The 18240-nt window shown below is 46.0% G+C and overlaps 1 protein-coding gene across 4 annotated transcripts in view; it reads right to left on the bottom strand.

Annotated features, from left to right (window-relative positions):
* Window positions 1–18240, bottom strand: part of gfpt1 (glutamine--fructose-6-phosphate transaminase 1) — an 88777-nt gene that overhangs the window by 30610 nt on the left and 39927 nt on the right. The window contains exons 8-12 of one of the 4 annotated variants that reach the window (XM_080216802.1): window positions 17389–17468; window positions 12476–12526; window positions 5368–5473; window positions 4555–4718; window positions 679–774 (exon numbers count right to left, since the gene is read on the bottom strand). In XM_080216802.1, the coding sequence (XP_080072928.1) occupies window positions 679–774; window positions 4555–4718; window positions 5368–5473; window positions 12476–12526; window positions 17389–17468 (497 nt within the window). Of the gene's footprint in view, window positions 1–678; window positions 775–4554; window positions 4719–5367; window positions 5477–12475; window positions 12527–17388; window positions 17469–18240 lie in introns of all 4 variants that reach the window. The other 3 variants (XM_080216800.1, XM_080216804.1, XM_080216803.1) reach the window with 3 other exon arrangements.

Consider the following 18240-nt stretch of genomic DNA (forward strand, 5'->3'; position numbering starts at 1 on the left):
GGAAACGTGGCTACAACTCGCACCAACTTTTACACATGCACCATAGAAAGCATTCTTTCTGGTTGTATCACAGTTTGCTATGGCTCCTGCTCTGCCCAAGTCCGCCAGGAACTACAAAAGGTCATGAATGTAGCCCACTCCATCACGCAAACCAGCCTCCCATCCATTGACTCTGCCTACACTTCCGGCTGCCTCAGAAAAGCAGCCAGCATGATTAAGGATCCCACACACCCCAGACATTCTCTCTTCCATTTTCTTCCTTTGGGAAAAAGATACAAAAGTCTGATACAAACTGACTCAAGCACAGTTTCTTCCCTGCTGCTGTCAGACTTTTGAACGGAATGACCTTGCATTAAGTTGATCTTTCTCGACACCCTAGCCACGACTGTAACACTACATTCTGCATTCTCTCCTTCCCTCCTCTATGAACGGCTTTGTCTCTTGAGCATGCAAGAAACAATACTTTTCACTGCATGTTAACACGTGACAATAATAAATCAAAATCAAATTATTCAGAAGCAATGGGCGTGTGTCCACTGGGTATAAAGGGACCTCAGAACAGGTAGGTGACCCAACTCCAGATCTCAGCAGACACAGGTAAAGAACTAACAGGAGAAATGCACGGGGGAAGCACCGAACTGCAACAGCGCCAGCCAAGCTGCTCACGATTCTGGTTACCTGTATAATCGTCAAAGTTGACTCTTCCTCTCATTGTGTTCAGCACAGACTCGGGCTGCTCAAAGATTTCCTTCTGCATAAAGGAGCTGAAGTTGCCTTTGAATAAAAGCAGGGAGAATACGAGACAGAAATTAGGATACAAAATACACTGGGAAAGGGGGTTGGACATTATACTGCTCAATGCTAAGTACCCAGCCTTTCACTGTTTGATGACACCACAATCTCTTTTCCTTTTAAATATCAAATTCTGGCAAGAATTAGAAGCTCTGGAACCAGCAAAGTTTTTCATCTTGTTTTGGTTTTTTTTTGCCTCAACCGATTCTGTACCCATTTGAGCCAATTACCAAACCCTTGCTCACTGTTGAGATCCTTGTTCATTCTGAGTTCTCCCCCTACCCAAGGCCAACTGGCAGGTCACCCTCACACACAGCCCCTGAACCCATTTGAAGCTGCCTTCCGCCAAACAACAAGCTGAAGCGCTCTTGCAGGAAGAGTACATCCAAAATGTGATCATTGGCGAATAAACCCCTTGGGTAGCAGCCACAACATTCAGGTCTGGATATCGTTTGAAACCCAAAAAGGGAAAATGCTGGAAAATCTGGCAGCATCTTTAAGGAGAGAAAAGACCTGACGCTTTGAGTCCAGATGACCTCTTCATCAAAGCTGAAAGGCAGAGAAGGTGGGAGATATTATACTGCAGGGCGAGCGAATGAAAGATCAGTGATCACGTCAAAAACCAGGGGAAAGGCCACTAATGGCAGTCCGCAGAGAGGACAGGAGAATGGCCAAATGGCAGAGAAGCTGAAACCTGAGGGCAAACGATGACGGACAAAGGGGGCAGATAGGTGGGAGTGAGGTAAAATTGAGAACAACATGGAAAAGTGAAGCAAAGAGGGAGAAAAAGAAAGAAAAGTAGGGAAGGAGTGGGGGGAGGGCGAAGAAAAATAAAGAAAGTCGATAAATTAAAGGTGGAGAACAGTTAAAATTAAATAAAGTGAAAACAAAGGGGTCAAGGTGGGCTAGAGCCAATCATCGGAAGTTGTTGAATTCGATGTTGAGACTGGAAGGCTGCAACGTGCCGAGCCAGAAGATTAGATGCTATTTATTTGAATATTGTTTTATGTGCAGCACCAATCTCTGACAGGCATCCGCCACATGTAACCCGGAGTGAAGCTCCCAGTTCACTGTAAAGGTTACACGGTCCTCCAATACGGAGCACATGAATAGACTGTACCTGCGTGGGGACAGAGGGGGCTGCACTAAACAGGCACTGGCCAAACAGAGACCCAATTAATGTCAAAAGGAAGTGTGGCTAAACTGCACTTTAACTCTCTGTATCAGAAAAATTACTGAAATTAAACTTGGCAGAACTCGTAAATTTTGAAATGGCACAGATGGTATCACTTTCCAGGAGGACACATGGAATTTATTACAGTCTTACGGCACTCGGAGGCAGTTGCATGCTTGCTTTTACCTCGAGACCTGGGATCAAGTCCAAGGCAGACTAATGGAATGAAAGTTTGTTTTCCGCCAGATCTACGTGCTCTGCACAAAAATGAGTCTGACCTGTAGTTTTTTTTCCCCCCCAGGTTCATTAATGGGACACAAGCACTGCTGGAAAAGTAACATCTATTATTGTCCAACCCAAATCGCTCTGGAAAAGGTGGTGGGTGGGTGGACAGCAGCATTCTCGAGCAGCTGCAGTCCATCTCGGTCCTTCCTTGGTTGGGCTGAGTGGCTTGCAAGCATATTTCACAGTCAAACGCCAAATCTGTGGCTCTGGAGTCACGTATGGGTCCAGGCCGGCCAAAAACGGCAGGTTTCCTTCCCCAAAGGACATGAGCGAACCAGCCGAGTTGCTACGGCAACAGTTTCATGGTTTCTGAAGCCAGTTATTTTTATTCCAAATTTGTTTCAGTAAAAGTGAATTAAAATTTCCCCCGAGTGCGGATGTGAGATTTTGTTTTTTATTCATTTGTGGGACACGGATGTTGCTGGCTGGGCCAGCATTTATTGCCCATCCTTTGTTGCCTGGGGGCAGTTGAGAGTCAACCACATGGTTCTGGATGTAAGCCAGACCAGGTAAGGATGGCAGATTTTTTTCCAAAAGGACATCAGTGAATAAGATGGGTTTTTCCAACAATGATTTCATGGTCATCAGGAGATTCTTAATTCCAGACATCTTTTATTGAATTCAAATTCCACCATCTGCCTTGGCAGGATTCGAACCCGGGTTCCCAAAACTTTAGCTGAGTTTCTGGCCTAATAATCGAGCGATAATACCTCTTGGCCATTGCCTTCTGTCTCTGGGTTAATGAATCTGCCCAATGGATTACATCATCACTTTGCTGTTTTGCCCATGTCAAAATCAAGTTACAGAATGGGAATGACAAAAATGATTGAATTCCGTGATGAGTATAACTGTCCCCAAGAGACAGAGAGGTAGAAGCATCAACCCTAGTCTCCACTTTTCCCAGATACATTTCATCACAAATCATATTCTCAAACATCATCAGTACCAGGAAGTGACTTCACATCAAAGTGCTTGGTCACACTATTTGGGCGCTGGAGCCCCTAACGCTGCTGTCTCCATTTATTCCACCTTATTAACTGTCGGTGCCACAAGGTTTCAGATCAAAGCTAGATCATGGGTCAAGTTGCCTCCCCCTCCCAGATCACTCCCTTTCATCTGAGGGCTACAGTGAATCAGGAAAAATTGAACAGATTAGGGAAAGCGTTTTATTTAGAAAGGAGACGACCTTGATAGAGGTCTTTAAAATGATTGGTTGAAAAGGATAACTGTGTGGGGAGATCCTACACATCAACGAGTCACCAGCCAAGCAATCTCTCCCCCCTACCACTCAAAATAATATCAAGATAGACTCTCTGGGCATGGCCAACTTGGCTGCAAACAGGTCCATATGGCGGGTGATCAAGGCATTCTTTGACTTGGCTGTCTGCCTCTCCACTGCGGCTATAGATGGGTGACCCTGGAGAGGGAGTGGTCCATCACTATGTGTCAGACCTTCCGCGAGCAGTGGACACCACAGGGGTTGGGGTGCATCATTACCTGTGCCCCCCAGGAAAGAGATTTTGGTTGTGTTAGTTAGTTATCGTTCACTTTTGACGTTTTATTTTGGTTACAGTGATCTACACTTCCACCACCCACCTCCCCCCACACCACCACCCTGGTCATTTTTAATTCATTTCTGGATTTTTGTTTTATTATTCAAAAGAGTGTAAAGAGAGGCTTAAGTGCTTTTAAGGGGCTGTTGATTTGTCTTATAGTTAATCAGTTTATCTGTACTCAGAAAGAATTCAAAGAGAGGCTTCTCGGACACCGAGTGCTGGTTAGGGAGGAGGTCGGCTTCTGTAAGATTGAATTCTGAAGATAAAGCTCGTACGATCGGTGTCTGGTTCTCTGATTTCACCATCTGGCTTCGGTATAAGTCAACAGTTGGAACGTGGATTGCAGGAAATGACTCAGGCAGATAACTTGGATGCTTTCAAAGGAAATGAGAGGAATGCACAAGAGGGGGGTCTGGAAAGATATGCTGCAAAGCGATAACAAGGAGAAGGAATGAGTGGAGACTTGTGTACAGTGCACAAGAACTACGCAGATGGTACAAAGGCCTGTCTCCCTGATGTCCAATCATAGCAGTAACACTGGCAGAGTCTGCTGAGGACATTTCACTCTCTTTCTCATCAAAGGGCATGGATCTTGAGAACCAACTCTTTCTTCCTCCGCCCGTCCCACTGAGGGTTTTCAGAGTCTGTATCTGTTTCACCCCCTCTGCCTCCTCTTGGTGCTATGTGACAAAGCCACCCTGCAGAGTTGCAGCATCTACTTATGTGCCTGCCCTCTGGCCCTCGTACCTTTCATGATCTGTTGCAGCTCAAGCTGCAGCGTCTGGATGGCGCGGGCTGGATGGTCGCCCGCTCTGCGCTTGATTCGGTGGATGGAGAGATGCCCGTCTACCACCGCTGCCACATCATCGTCCTCCAGAAAGATCACTCGGTTAGTGTGCTCAATTACGGCGCTGTTGGGACAGGAGAATGACAACACGTTACAGCACGGGTGTGCGGCACACCCTCACAGACTCTCGCTTGACATCCCCAAGGACCCTTCCCCTTTCTGTCCATTTTCTGTTTCTTCATAGAATCCCCACAGTGCAGAAGGAGGCCATTCAGCCCATCAAGTCTGCACCAATCTTCGAGAGAGACACCCAGGCTATATCCCCATGGCCCTATGTATTTACCTCACTAATCCACCTAATCGACACATCTTGGGGCATGAAGGGGCAAGTTAGCATGGCCAATCCACCTAACCTGCACATCTTTGGAGTGTGGGAGGAAGCCGGAGCACCCGGAAGAAAGCCACACAGACACGAGAATAATGTGGAAACTGCCCAGTCACTTGAGGCCAGAATTGAACCTGGGTCCCTGGCACTGAGAGGCAGCAATGAGAACCACTGTGCCACTGTGACACCCCCCCGCCCCACTGGAATCCATGCAAAGACTATCCAGACACAAACATTCCCACTCCATCTGACCTTATTCAGTGTCAAACACAAATCCAATTGGAACCTCCCGTCTCCGTCCAGTTTATACAACAGAACCACAGAGCTGACCCATTAACCATGCTCTGCATTGCCAGCCCCACTATACAGCTCAGACAAGTTGCCTTACCTGGCATCTGATGCAAAGTAGTACTCAACGGCCTTTTCCTCCACTGGAAACAAGCAGGTGGTGCTGTCTGTGCGAGGGAGGCTGCAGTTCCCCTTCTTGTCCTTGCCTGCTGGACCCAGGAGGCAAGAATCAATGCATGCACGCACATGGAATGAACAATCCAAGACCTAAGGATCGAATCTGACCGAAAACCTGATCCATATGTCACCCCTGCAACAAAGCTCGGCAAAACTCGAATTCTTGGTTTAAGGAGACTGCATACCTCTGCAAGCCAAAGCGTAAAGGAACATATGCATTGTTTCCACATCCCCCAACTTTGCTGCTCACACCTTCTGCAGGTAGCCTGGCCCTCCAAGAATCCCCATTAACACAATGCTGCAGCTGTTCGACAGAGGGCTCACTCCCCATGCCCATTGATTTCCGTTTCCTTGCAGGGAAGAGTCTGACCTCTGCAGAGATGGGAATCCAACACAAAGAAAGACTTGCATTGAAGTCACACATTCCTCAATCTCGGGAATTCTCAAAGCACCTGACAGCCATGTTTCTTTTTTTAAGTGGGGCCACTGATGTGCGACAGGGCAGCTGGCAACCAACTGACACACAGCAAGTGACGACTAACAGCCACGTGACCACAGCATTGTTTTTTTTTGTGTGATGGTTAACTAAGGGGTCAATATTGGCCAGGATATCAAACATATGAATTCAGAGTCGGCCACTTGGCCCCTCAAGCCTGCTCCCCCATTCAGTAAGATCATGGCTGATCTGATTGTAATTTTAACACCACATTCCCGCCTACCCCAGATAACCTTTCACTCCTTTATCAAGATTCCATCTGGTTCTACCTGAAAATACAAAAAGAATCTGTGGCCTTTTGAGGGTAAGTTCCAAAGACTCACAAACCTCAGAGAAAAAAATTCTTCATAGTAAAAATTAAAAGTCTTATTTATTTGTCACAAGTAAGATTTACATTAACACTGCAATGAAGTTACTGTGAAATTCCCCTACTTGCCACAGTCCGGTGACTGGTTGGGTCAATGCACCTAAGCAGAACGTCTTTCCGAATGTGGGAGAAAACTGGAGCACCCAGAGAAAACCCATGCAGACACAGGGAGAATGTGCAAACTCCACACAGACAGTGACCCAAGCTGGGAATCAAACCCAGGTCCCTGGCGTTGTGAAGCAGCAGTACTAACCACTGTGCTGCCATGCCGCCCTCATTCTACTCGTCTGCCTTAATGGACGGCCTCTTGTTTTCAGACAGTGACCCCGAGTTCTAAATTCTTCCAATGCAGCAAACATTCTCTCCACGTTCACCTTGTCACAATCCCTCAGGGTTTCAATCAAGCAGCTTCTTACTCTTCTAAACTCCAGCAGAGTCCAACCTTTCCTCATGAGACAACCTTCCCACTCCTGGTATTAGTTTGGTAAACCTTCTCTGAACTACTTCCAACACATACACATAATTTCTTAAACAAGGAGACCAATACTGTGCACAGTACTCCAGATGCGGTCTCACCAATGCATAACCTGAAGCAGAACTTATCCACTTTTGTAATCAATTCCCCTGGTTATAAATGACAGCATTCTGAGCTTTACTGATCACTTGCTATAACCGCACACTAGCATGTTACAATTCTTGCACAACGACAGGTCCCTCTACATCTCCCTCTACATCTCCAAACTTCAATATCTCTCACCATTAAGATCATATCTTTTTCTTTTACTCTTCTTTCACCAAATGCTCCATAAGCCAGATTTTTGCTGGCTGACTCAACCCAACCAATATCCCTTTCAAGTCCTCTTCACAACTTATTTTCCGACCTATCTTTACATCATCAGCAAATTTAGCAACCGTGCTTTCGGACACTTCATCCAAGTTATTGATATAAATTGTCAAGAAGTTGAGGCCCCAGCACTGATCCCAGCGGCACATCTTCCTGCCAAACAGGAAATGGACCACTGGGGAGAAGTTCCCTGCTCCTCATTGGAATAGTACCATGAGATCCATTCCAATCACCTGGGGAGCAGATGGAGACCTGTTTAACACTTTATATGAAACACGGTACCTCCAACAATGCAGCATTCCCTCAGTGCTGCACTGAGCGTGACTCAATGTCAGTCCTTATTTTTTGCACACGAGGGTCACGGAGTGGAACTTGAACCTGGAAACTTGTGACTCAATAGACAACAATGTCACCCACTGTTGCGTGGCTGTAAATCTACAAGTTAAGAATTGTGCTTCGGGCTAAGAGACTGCCTGATTTTCTTGTGCTTTCAGGGAGAAAAGCAACAGATTCTCTGAGCGCCTCGGATTACGCGACTGGAAAAGGCGACTGATTCGTCCTTCAGCAGAATCCAATCTGCAGAAATTCTCCAATTAAATGTACTTATCTCAGCTGCTTACAAACATCCCCCAGTTTAAACAAAACTCCGAATGTCCACACATTTAGTTCGTTTAACTTTGATAATTAAAAATGGTAAAGAAATTCATTTTTGCATTCGATGGAGAAAACAGTCTGAAAGAGAAGATCTTTGCAAAATTGGAGGGCGCGTGTGTGTGTGTGCTGGGAAGACCTACATTTTGTGCTTGCTCCTCCCTAATTGATGCGAGGGAATCAGTGGTGAGCTGCTTTTGTGAACTATTACAATGGTGAAGATGCTTCTACAGTCTTGTTGCAGAGACAGTTCCAAGGTTTCTGACCCCCACCATAAGGAAGGAAGGTGTGATAGATTTCCAACGTGAGGGATGCTGTGTACTCAACTGAGGAACGCAACATCAACCCAGGACCTTGTGACTCAGAGACAAGGGTGGAGCAACCTCCAGCTTGTGGTGTTCCCAGCCAGGTGGGAGGGGAAGGGTGCTTGTAAACTGCTACACAAAAAAAAAGCCTTGGCATATGTTGTTAAACTGCAACTTGTGGAAGGTCAACACTGTGATGGTGGAGGGATTGAATGTTTTATCTGGTGGCTGGGAGATCACCCTTGTTATTTTATCATGGATGGTGGTCTACAATTAGAGCATTGTACAACTGCTCTTGTCCAGACTGTCGTGGAGTGTTCTGTGAATGACTTGTACCTGACTGCTGCTGGACAAGATCTGGGAGTGAAGAGCTGAGTTACTTACAACAGAATATTCGCCCTGACATGTTCTTGTAGTCACAATATTTATATGGCTGGGTGCAGTTCAGTTTCTGCTCAATAGCAACATCAGGATGTTGATGGTGGGGGAATGCCGGGGTGGAAAGGGGAGCATTTTTTTTTAAACCAGAGATGGTCATCACCTCCCCGAATGTGCATTCACACAGTATTTCAGATGTGATAATAAGCAGATACCCTGTTTCCCTGATGGGTTGGAATTTCTCATGACTCTATTCGAGGGACAGCAGGAGATCCTTCAACACGTTTGCCAAAATTCCTTCTTGAACTAACCCCCCCAGTCCAAATAGTTATTTGTCTCAGTGGTCTCTATGGCGCCTTGCTGTGTGCAAATTGGCTGCCGTCTCTGACACATCAAGTGTTATCAGCTCACAATCACTGGCTGAGGCCGCTTTGGAACATCCCCAATCTGCAATCACATTCTTTTTCTACAAGACTTGTTTCTCTTCTCATAGAATCCATAGAGTGCAGAAGGAGGCCATTCGGTCCAGCGAGTCAGCACCAACTCTTTTACAGAGCATCTTATCCAGGCCCTGTTTTCCACCCTATCCCCATAATCCATACATTACCCATAGCTAACCCATCTAGCATACACATACTGGGACACCATGGAACAATTTAGCATGGCCAATCCACGTAACGACCACATCTTTGGACTGCGGGAGGAAACTGGAGCACCCGAAGGACACCCACGCAGACCCGGGGAGAATGTGCAGACTCCGCTCAGACAGTGACCCAAGCTGGGAATCGAACCCAGGTTCTTGGCACTGTGAGGCAGCAGTGCTAACTAGTGAGACCACGCTGCCATATGAATTTAATTGAAAATGAAATTAAGCATGTATTAAGTTACTTGCTCAGCTACGGAGGAAGGCCCGAGGAATATCTTTCTTGGGGTAACCTGTTACTTTTCGTGTTCTCTGCACATGTGCCAGAAGATACATCAGGCTTTTGGATAAAGTTTATTTTATTTGTCAGTATCACAAGTCAGCTCACATGAACACTGCAATGAAGAAAATCCCCAAGTCGTCACACTCCAACATATGTTTGCGTACACAGAGGGAGAATTTAGCACAGTCGATGCACTGAACCAGCATGTCTTTCGGACTGTGGGAGGAAACCAGAGCACCCGGAGCAAATCTACGCAGACACAGGGAGAACGTGCAGACTCTGCTCAGACAGTGATCCAAGCTGGGAATCAAACCCAGGTCCCTGGCGCTGTGAGGCAGCAGTGCTAACCGCCGTGCCATCCTCGGATAAGCATCAAATTCACAGTCTGCAAGAGTTGCGAGAACAAAGACAATCCTGCAGCCCCTCGCGGATGGAAAACTAGAAGTTGTGGGAGTAATGAACATTTCCCAGATGGAGAGCTGAAGCTGCAAGTTTACCTTTACATTCTCCCAGGTTAGAAAGACAGTTCACCAAATAAACAAATATGCACCTTGAAGTTACAGGGAAAGGCATACGTTTGGACCAATCAAACGTGCAGGCAATTTGCTGCCCTCAACAGCTGAGAGTCCCCGGCTGCAGAGAATACAAGAACATGTGATGGTGCCAGTTTTCTCTTGTGACACTAAGAGGCTAAAGCAAAGTCCAATCTCTCCAGCTGTTCCCATTACTCGTAAAACATAATTGCCCCGTGATTGAAAGGAAGAACAGACATGCAAAATTCTGTGCCCTGAAGAGAACCCTGCTGTTTCCTTTACAATTAAGTGCTGACAGAACTTGGTGCTGCTTTCCAGGAGATGAACCACTGTACAAGCGGAAAAGCAGGAGCCTGGGGCGCTACTGAACAAAAACGGGCAACCTTGGAATAGTTGGACGCGATTCAGAAAAGCCATTTAAGTGTGGCACTCAAGTGTAGCAGGCAAGACATGTACCCTAGCCTCAGGAATTTTTTTAACCATAAAATTGGATTGGATAATAGAATTGGAGAATAGCCAATGTTGTCCCTTTGTTTCAGGGAAGCAAGAATAATCCAAGTAATTACACATCAGCGAGTCTTACATCACTGGTAGGGAAATTTTTAGAGAGGAATCTTCGAGACAGGACTTACTCACATTTGGAAATGAGTGGACATATTATCGAGAGGCAACATGGTTTTGTGAAGGGAAGGTTATGTCTCACTAACTTCATTGAGTTTTTTGAGGAAGTGATGAAGGTGATTGATGAGAGTAGGGCAGTTGATCTTGTCAACATGGACTTCAGTAAGGCCACTGACAAGGTCTCTCATGGCAGACTGATGCAGAAGGTGAATCGCATGGCATCTCAGTGAGCTGGCAAGGTGGATACAGAATTGGCTTGGTCATAGAAAACAGAGGGTAGCAGTGATAGAGTGCATTTCTGGATGGAGGGCTGTAGTAAGTAGGGTTCCTCAGGGATCAGTGCTGGGACCTTTGCTGTTTGTAATATAAATAAATGATTGGGAGAAAAACGTAACTGGTTTGATTAGTAAGTTTGCGGATGACACAAGGCTTGGTGGATTTGTGAATAGCGATGAGAACCAGCAGAGGATATAAAAGGATATAGATCGGTTGGAGGCTTGGGTGGAGAGATGGTAGATGGAGTTTAATCCGGATAAGTGTGAGGTAATGCATTTTAGAAGGTCTAATAAAGATAAGAAGTACACAGAAAATAGCAGAACCCTTGAGAGTATTGAAAGACAAAGGGATCTGAGTGTACAGGTACACAGGTCACTGAAAGTGGCAACACACGTGGAGAAGGTAGTCAAGAAGATATACAGCATGCTTGCCTTCATCAACCAGGTACTGAGTTTAAAAATTGGCAAGTCATGTTGCAGCTTTATAAAACTTGGTTAGGCCGCACTTGGAATATACTTGAAAAAACTTGGTTTGTTCTCACTGGAACGACAGAGGTTGAGGGGAGACCTGATACAAGTCGATAAGATTATAAGGGGCATGGACAGGGTGGAGAAGTCAACTACTCGGGGGCATAGGTTTCAGGGGCAAGGGGCAAGGTTTAAAGGAGGTGTATGAGGCAAGTGCTTTTACACAGAGAGTGGTGGGTGCCTGGAACTCGCTGCCAGGGGAGGTAATGGAGGCAGATATGATACTGAGTTTTAAGGGGTGCCTGGACAAATACATGAATAGGAAGGAAATGGAGGGATGTGGCCCCTGGCAAAGTAGGGGGTTTTAGTTCAGTTGGGCAGCATGGTTGGTGCAAGCTTGGAGGGCCAAAGGGCCTGTTCCTATGCTATAATTTTGTTTGTTCTTTGTAATCCCAACAGTGCGGAAGGAAGCCATTCAGCCCATCGAGCCTGCACTGCCAATAATCAGTTCTTATCCCCATAACCCCACCTATTTACCCTGCTAATTTCCAACACTACAGTAAATGCAGAGTTTGTAGAAACGGACGCACACATGCAGTGCGATCACTGTTTACAAAGCTACTACATTTGCAACGGAATTGCGGAGGCTCCGAGTCCATATCCCACCATCCGACTCTCACCCTCCACGTTTCCAAGAGGAGATGAGGCATGGCCATCTCAACAGCAATACTTGGTAAACACATGTTGGATTTCGAATGGTTATCTTTGACACAGCTCCCAAGAGACGGCGTCCAATAAGACACGAACGCCAAACTTGAGTTTTGCAACTGAAAGGATGGTGTGTGGATCAATGCAGTCATCAAGTCAAAGAAATTAGGGAGAGAACGTTGGTTGCTTGCAATCGGGAATAAAAACACAAAATGTTGCCAACGCTCAGCATGTCAGGCAAGCATCAGATTTGCTGAGTCTTTGCAGCATGTCCCCCCTCACCTTCCACCCTCTTAATATGAATTACGTGGTCCCTGCGCTTAATGCATCTCATAAGAAAGCAGCACCAATCGCCCAATGTGTTCACCAAACCCTCCACAAGGATTACCAATTTTCACACCACTCCAAGCCACAGGAGAAGGCAAGGCATAAAAGCTAAATTGAGCTTTAATACTCAACCTAAGCCTTTGTTCTCTGATTCCGTAGATTTGACATCCATCTTAAAATCAGCTGGAAGGTTAGAGAACAAAAGTGAAACACGACCAGAAATAAACCACAGAATGGATATTTAAAAAAAATTTTTTTTTTTTTGGCAAGTCAGAACACCACTTGGGCTCTGCTTGCACCTGGGCAGACCACAGAAGGGCAACTCCATGTTGGACTCCATTCCATTGTTGGGGAAGGCTCCGCATTGGAGGTTTTCCACCGAGAAACAAGTTAAAGCTGAAAATTTCTTTTTTGTTTCCCTCAGTCAGCAAAGCATTTTGTATTTTGTGAAAAATGTAGAAGGAAAATAGAAGTAGGGGTAGGCCATTCGGCCCATCAAGACCACACCACCATTTAAATAGATCATGGCTGACCTTCCACGTCAATGCCACCTTCTCATGTTCTCCCACTATCCCTTGATTTCTGATTTGAACGATGACTGCAATCTCCAAAGATTCACCACCCACTGCCTTGAGAAATTCCTCATCTTGATCCAGTACAAGATCAGCCACGATCATGTTAGAATCGTCACAGGATTCCCTACGGTTCAGAAGGCAGCCATTTGGCCCATTGAGCCTGCACCAAGAACAATCCCACCCAGTCCCTATCCCAAGTCCCCCTTTTAATAAGGGGTAATTGAGCATGACCTATCAACCAATCCATGTTAAATGACGGAACAGGCTCAAAGGGCTGAGTCTCCTACCCCCTGCTCCTAATTCCTATCTTCCAGTGTCCGAAGCAGCCTACCTCTTTGAGAGTGTGTGTGTGTGTGTGTGTGTGTGTGTGTGTGTGTGTGTGTGTGTGTGTGTTCCCTTGTCCTCAACCCAACTAACCTCTATCCTGTTTAGCCCTGTAAGAATTTTTGTACATTTCAATGAGATCACCGCTCACTCAGTCAGCATTCACATATGAACATGCCCCCATCGAAAGACTCTTCAGATTCGTTTTATGTCTGCAAGGCATTCTGAATGATGCAGTCTCTCAATGACCAACCCACTCCTACAACGAACTCAGGTCGAGGGATCTCTGACCATGTAGGGTTTGGTAATGAAAAATACTGGACGGCTCAAAGTCATTGGTGGGTGAACCTCATTCTACATGTCAAACACATTAAACCCATGTGCGAGTGTTATTTTGAGATCATGAGCCCCGGATAACTTTTCATGAAATGTTTGATGAAAGCTTTTATAACAGGAACTTTTATGCACCTGTTTTACATTTAGCCTGCAGATGTTTTAAGTACTGCAGCTCTCAAATCAACATCACCAACCTCCAGAACCATGAAAACCAGCTCCAACAATTCACAAAGTCACCAAGTGCCCTCTGGACAGTGCGCTTGGTCTCTTTTTTGATGAGTGAAAACGTGTTTCCATTTCTCTGCATCCAAGATCTCTCAAACCTCCTGGAGTCACACTGGAGGAGATTTCCATGTGTGCTGTCAACATATAAGAGCCAACACGGAGGCTACTTAATGTGCAGGGCATGATGTGAACCTCATCTTGCCTCCCTGTACGATCACATTACCATTGCCACAAGCGACAGCAACCCTACCTGATTTGTCCCTTTCTAGGTTAGTGATATTGAGGTGACTTCACAGAGTCATAAAATCCTGCAGTTCAGAAAAAGGCCATTCGGCCCCTTGAGTCTGCACTGACCACAATCCCAACCAGAACCAATCCCCATAATCCCATGCATTTACCCGAGCTCGTCCCCTGAGACTAAAGGGCAATTTAGCATGTCCAATCCACGTAACCCACACATCTTCGGACTGGTCATGCCAAGTCAACAAACTCAGCATAGGCTGTGGGTGAAAGCCGAGCACTTCACAATCTCTGTGGCTTGGGGCCACATTGTTTTGAGCCCATGAACCGTTTGGCCACCAAAGAAACCCAATTCTTTCATTTTTAGCTTTGATTCCCCCTTCGAACCACAGGCCAGGTATCTCCTCCACACAAGGTGTCCTGTTTTTAGGTCTGGATCAATGCGATTGAGGGACAGGATATATGCACATTTGGAAGAAGATGGGCTCGTTGTGACACAGTAAGAAGTCTGACAACACCAGGTTGAAGTTCAACCAATTTATTTGATAGTAAACTCACAAGCTTTTGGAGTGTGCTCCTGCGTCAGGTGAATCGAGAGTTCTGGCCTCGGACAAAGCATGTAACAGCACAGTTTACAGATTACTGATTCGAACGCGGAATGAAAGAGTAAGACTCACATCCTCATCAGTAATCTGTAAACTGTGCTGTTATATGCTCTGTCTGAGGCCAGAACTCTCCATTCACCTGACGAAGGGGCAAACACCAAAAGCTTGTGAGTTTACTATCAAATAAATTGGTTGGACTAAAACCTGGTGTTGTCAGACTTCTTGCTCTGTTTACCCCAGTCCAACGCCGGCATCTCCACATCATGACTAGTTGTGACAGGCAGCCTTGTCTTGTATGATGAAGGTCATGTCTCACCAACTTGAGTTTTTTGAAGTGGTGAAAAAGGGAAGGACTGAGGATGTAGTTTATGTGGACTTTACTAAGGTGTCTGACCAGGTCCCACATGGCAGACAAGCACAAAAACTAAATTCACATGGGATTTGGGGTGGGCTGGCTTGCTGGACACAGACTGGCTTGGTCATGGAAGACAGATAGTAGCGGTGGAAGGGTAGTTTTCAGAATGGAGATCTGTAGCCAGTGGTGTTCCAGGGATCAGTGCTCGGATCTCTGTTGTTCACAGCAGATATAAATGATCTGGAGCATCTGATTAACAAGTTTGCAGATGACATGAAGACTGGTGGAGTTGCTGATCGTGTCAAGGATTGTCAGCAGATACAACAACAGATAGATTGGAAACTTGGGCACTGAAATGGCAGACGGAGTTTAATCCGAACAAATGCGAGGTGATGCATTTTAGAGGATCAAATTTAGGTGTGAATTATACTATAAATGGCAGAACCCTGAGGAACATTAACATACAGAGGGATCTGGGTATGCAGGTCCACAGTTCCCAAAAAATGGCAACACAGGTGGTCAAGGTGATTAAGAAGGCATACAGTATGCTTGCCTTCATCAGCCAGGGCATTGAGTCAAAAAGTTGGGAAATCATGCAGCAGGTATATAAACTCTTGATCAGGCCTCATTTGGAGTACTGCGTGCAGTTCTGGTCACCACATCACCAGAAGGACATGGAAGCTTTGGAGATAATGCAAAGAAAATTCACCAGGATGTTGTCTGGTCTCAAGGACGTTGAGTATGAGGAGGGGTGGAATAAACTAGGATTGTTTGCACTGGAAAGACGGAGGCAGAGGGGAGACCTGATAAGAGGTCTACAAAATTATGAGAGGCATTGAAAGGTTGGATAGTCAGAGGCCTTTCCCCAGGGCAGAAGTGTCAATTACAAGGGGGCACAGGCTCAAGGTGAGAGGGGAAAAGTTTAAGGGAGATGTGCGGGGGAAGTTTTTCACACACGGAGTGGTGGGTGCCTGGAACGTGCTGCCAGAGATAGTGGTGGAGGCAGGCACGTTAGCAACATTTAAGAGGCATTTAGGTGCATGAATAAGGAGGGAACAGAGGGATAAAAGGCCTGTTCCTGCAATGTACTTTTCTTCGTTTATTTGAAGTTAGCTGCCAGATGCTCCACTGCTAAAGCAAATAATTCCTCTCTCTGCTTTCAGCATTGGAAATATCCATCACGTGCTTGGCACCTCACAACAGTCATGAGGCTGAAAATGGGAAGTTAAAGATATTCCCTTCTATCTTGATGCAGCTTGCTCTTGGGCCAGACCTTTCATCTCAGTTCACTGTTTTCTGTTAAGAGTACTTCTCAGCACCACGTTGATACTTTTGAACATCAATGTGATGGAAGAGTAAAATCAAGTCATGTTCACTGACGGCCTGAATGGCTTCCTCCTGTGCCAAAAGCATCCATGATTCCATCCCATGACATGCCCACATTGTGTGTGAAAATCTATGTCCCAATTGAAATATCTGCACTGCAATTAAGTATGTGGAGATGCAGGCGTTGGATTGAGATGGGCACAGTTAGTTGTCAACACCAGGTTACAGTCCAACAGGTTTATTTGGAATCACAAGCTTTTGGAGTGCTGCTCCATCATCAGGTGAGTCACTCAGAGCAGCGCCCCGAAAGCTCATGATACCAAATAAACCTGTTGGACTTTAACCTGGTGTTGTGAGATTTATTACTAAATCAAGTCTGCAAGGCGATTGACAATAACCAAAGATAACATGAGTGGTCAGTGTCTGACATGTACTGCCTGAGCGCGTGGTGGTGACAGATTCAATCAAGCCTTCAAAATTGAGAAGCACATTGCAAGGCTGGTGGATGGGGAAGGCAGGGGAGCGAGGTTGAGTTGCGCTTGGAGAGAGCCAGCACAAATATGATGGGCCTAATGGCCCACTCGGTGCTGGAACCAACCTGTGCTTCATTTTTGATACTTGACTCACACTCTGATTTTCAGCTGACAGAGATTGCGTCATACTTGGATGCGGGACACAAATGTTCACAATTCCAGCGTAACACTTTCCAACTGCGGGCACATTATCGTCAGAGAGATGCCACATGGAACCGGAGAATTTCACAAAAGATTCAAAGGAAATTTCCCTAATCCACCTTCCAAGCTGAACCTGCCAGCTGCTTACAAGCTTGTTGAGGCTGCTCTGACTCACGGCCAACGTACCGTTCGGAGCATGTTGAAACAAGGGAGGGTCCACAGAAAGTAAATAGAGCACCTTTGATTAAAATAAGGATGTGCCACGTATTAAAGGCCAGTGCTGGAATCACGGCATTGATCTGATATATTGGGAATAACTGTGAAACAGGATTTCACAAGGAGACCGTGGATCACATCCTGCAGACTGTAAATGGAAGTTCTTTACCTGAACGGTACAGTACAGGGATATGGTCTGTGGACAGTCTGTGCTCACTTCTCACACCAATCAGCAGAGGGCCTCCACGCCTGCAAACAGGGAAGAAACACACGATCTGTTCATCTGGATATTTCTCAGTGGGAAAACACAACACAGGGCACCAAAAAAAAAACACAGAAGTAGGCCATTCAGCCCCTCAAGCGCATTCTACATTCAACGAGGTCACACTGCTCCAAATAACTCCGCAGACGGGATTTGCAACCGCATTTGCCCCAAAACCGGAAAATCCCACCTGAGGTCAATGGACTTTCTCATGGTCCACTGCCCGCCTCCCCCCAGCCCTTCCACTCCCTATGATTCCTGTGGCAGGCCGGGTGGGAACGGTTCCTCCCTCCACCCCCGCCCCCCACCACCAAGTGTCCAAAGATGTCACAGCGGGAAGACTGGAATTTCACACTTGCCCTGGCTAAAGGAGGTTGAAGTCCAACAGGTTTATTTGGTAGCAAAAGCCACGAGCTTTCACAGCGCTGCTCCTTCATCAGGTGACTGGGATTTCAATTCACAAACAGGGCATACAAAGAGACAATCTCAAATTACAAAATAATGGTTGGAATGCGATTCCTTACAGGTAATCAAGTCTCAAAAGGTACAGACAATGTGAGTGGAAAGAGCGTTGAGCACAAGTTAAAGAGATGTGTATTGTCTTTAGACAGGACAGTTGGTGAGATTTTGCAAGCCCAGGCGAGTCATGGGAGTTACAGATAGTGTGACATGAATCCAAGATCCTGGTTGAGGCCGTCCTCATGTGTGTGGAACTTGGCTATCAGTCTCTACTCAGCGACTCCGCGTTGTGGGTCGTGA

Source organism: Carcharhinus amblyrhynchos, chromosome 34 (genome assembly GCF_965287045.1).
Source record: "Carcharhinus amblyrhynchos chromosome 34, sCarAmb.v2.hapA, whole genome shotgun sequence".
Classification (NCBI taxonomy): domain Eukaryota; kingdom Metazoa; phylum Chordata; class Chondrichthyes; order Carcharhiniformes; family Carcharhinidae; genus Carcharhinus; species Carcharhinus amblyrhynchos.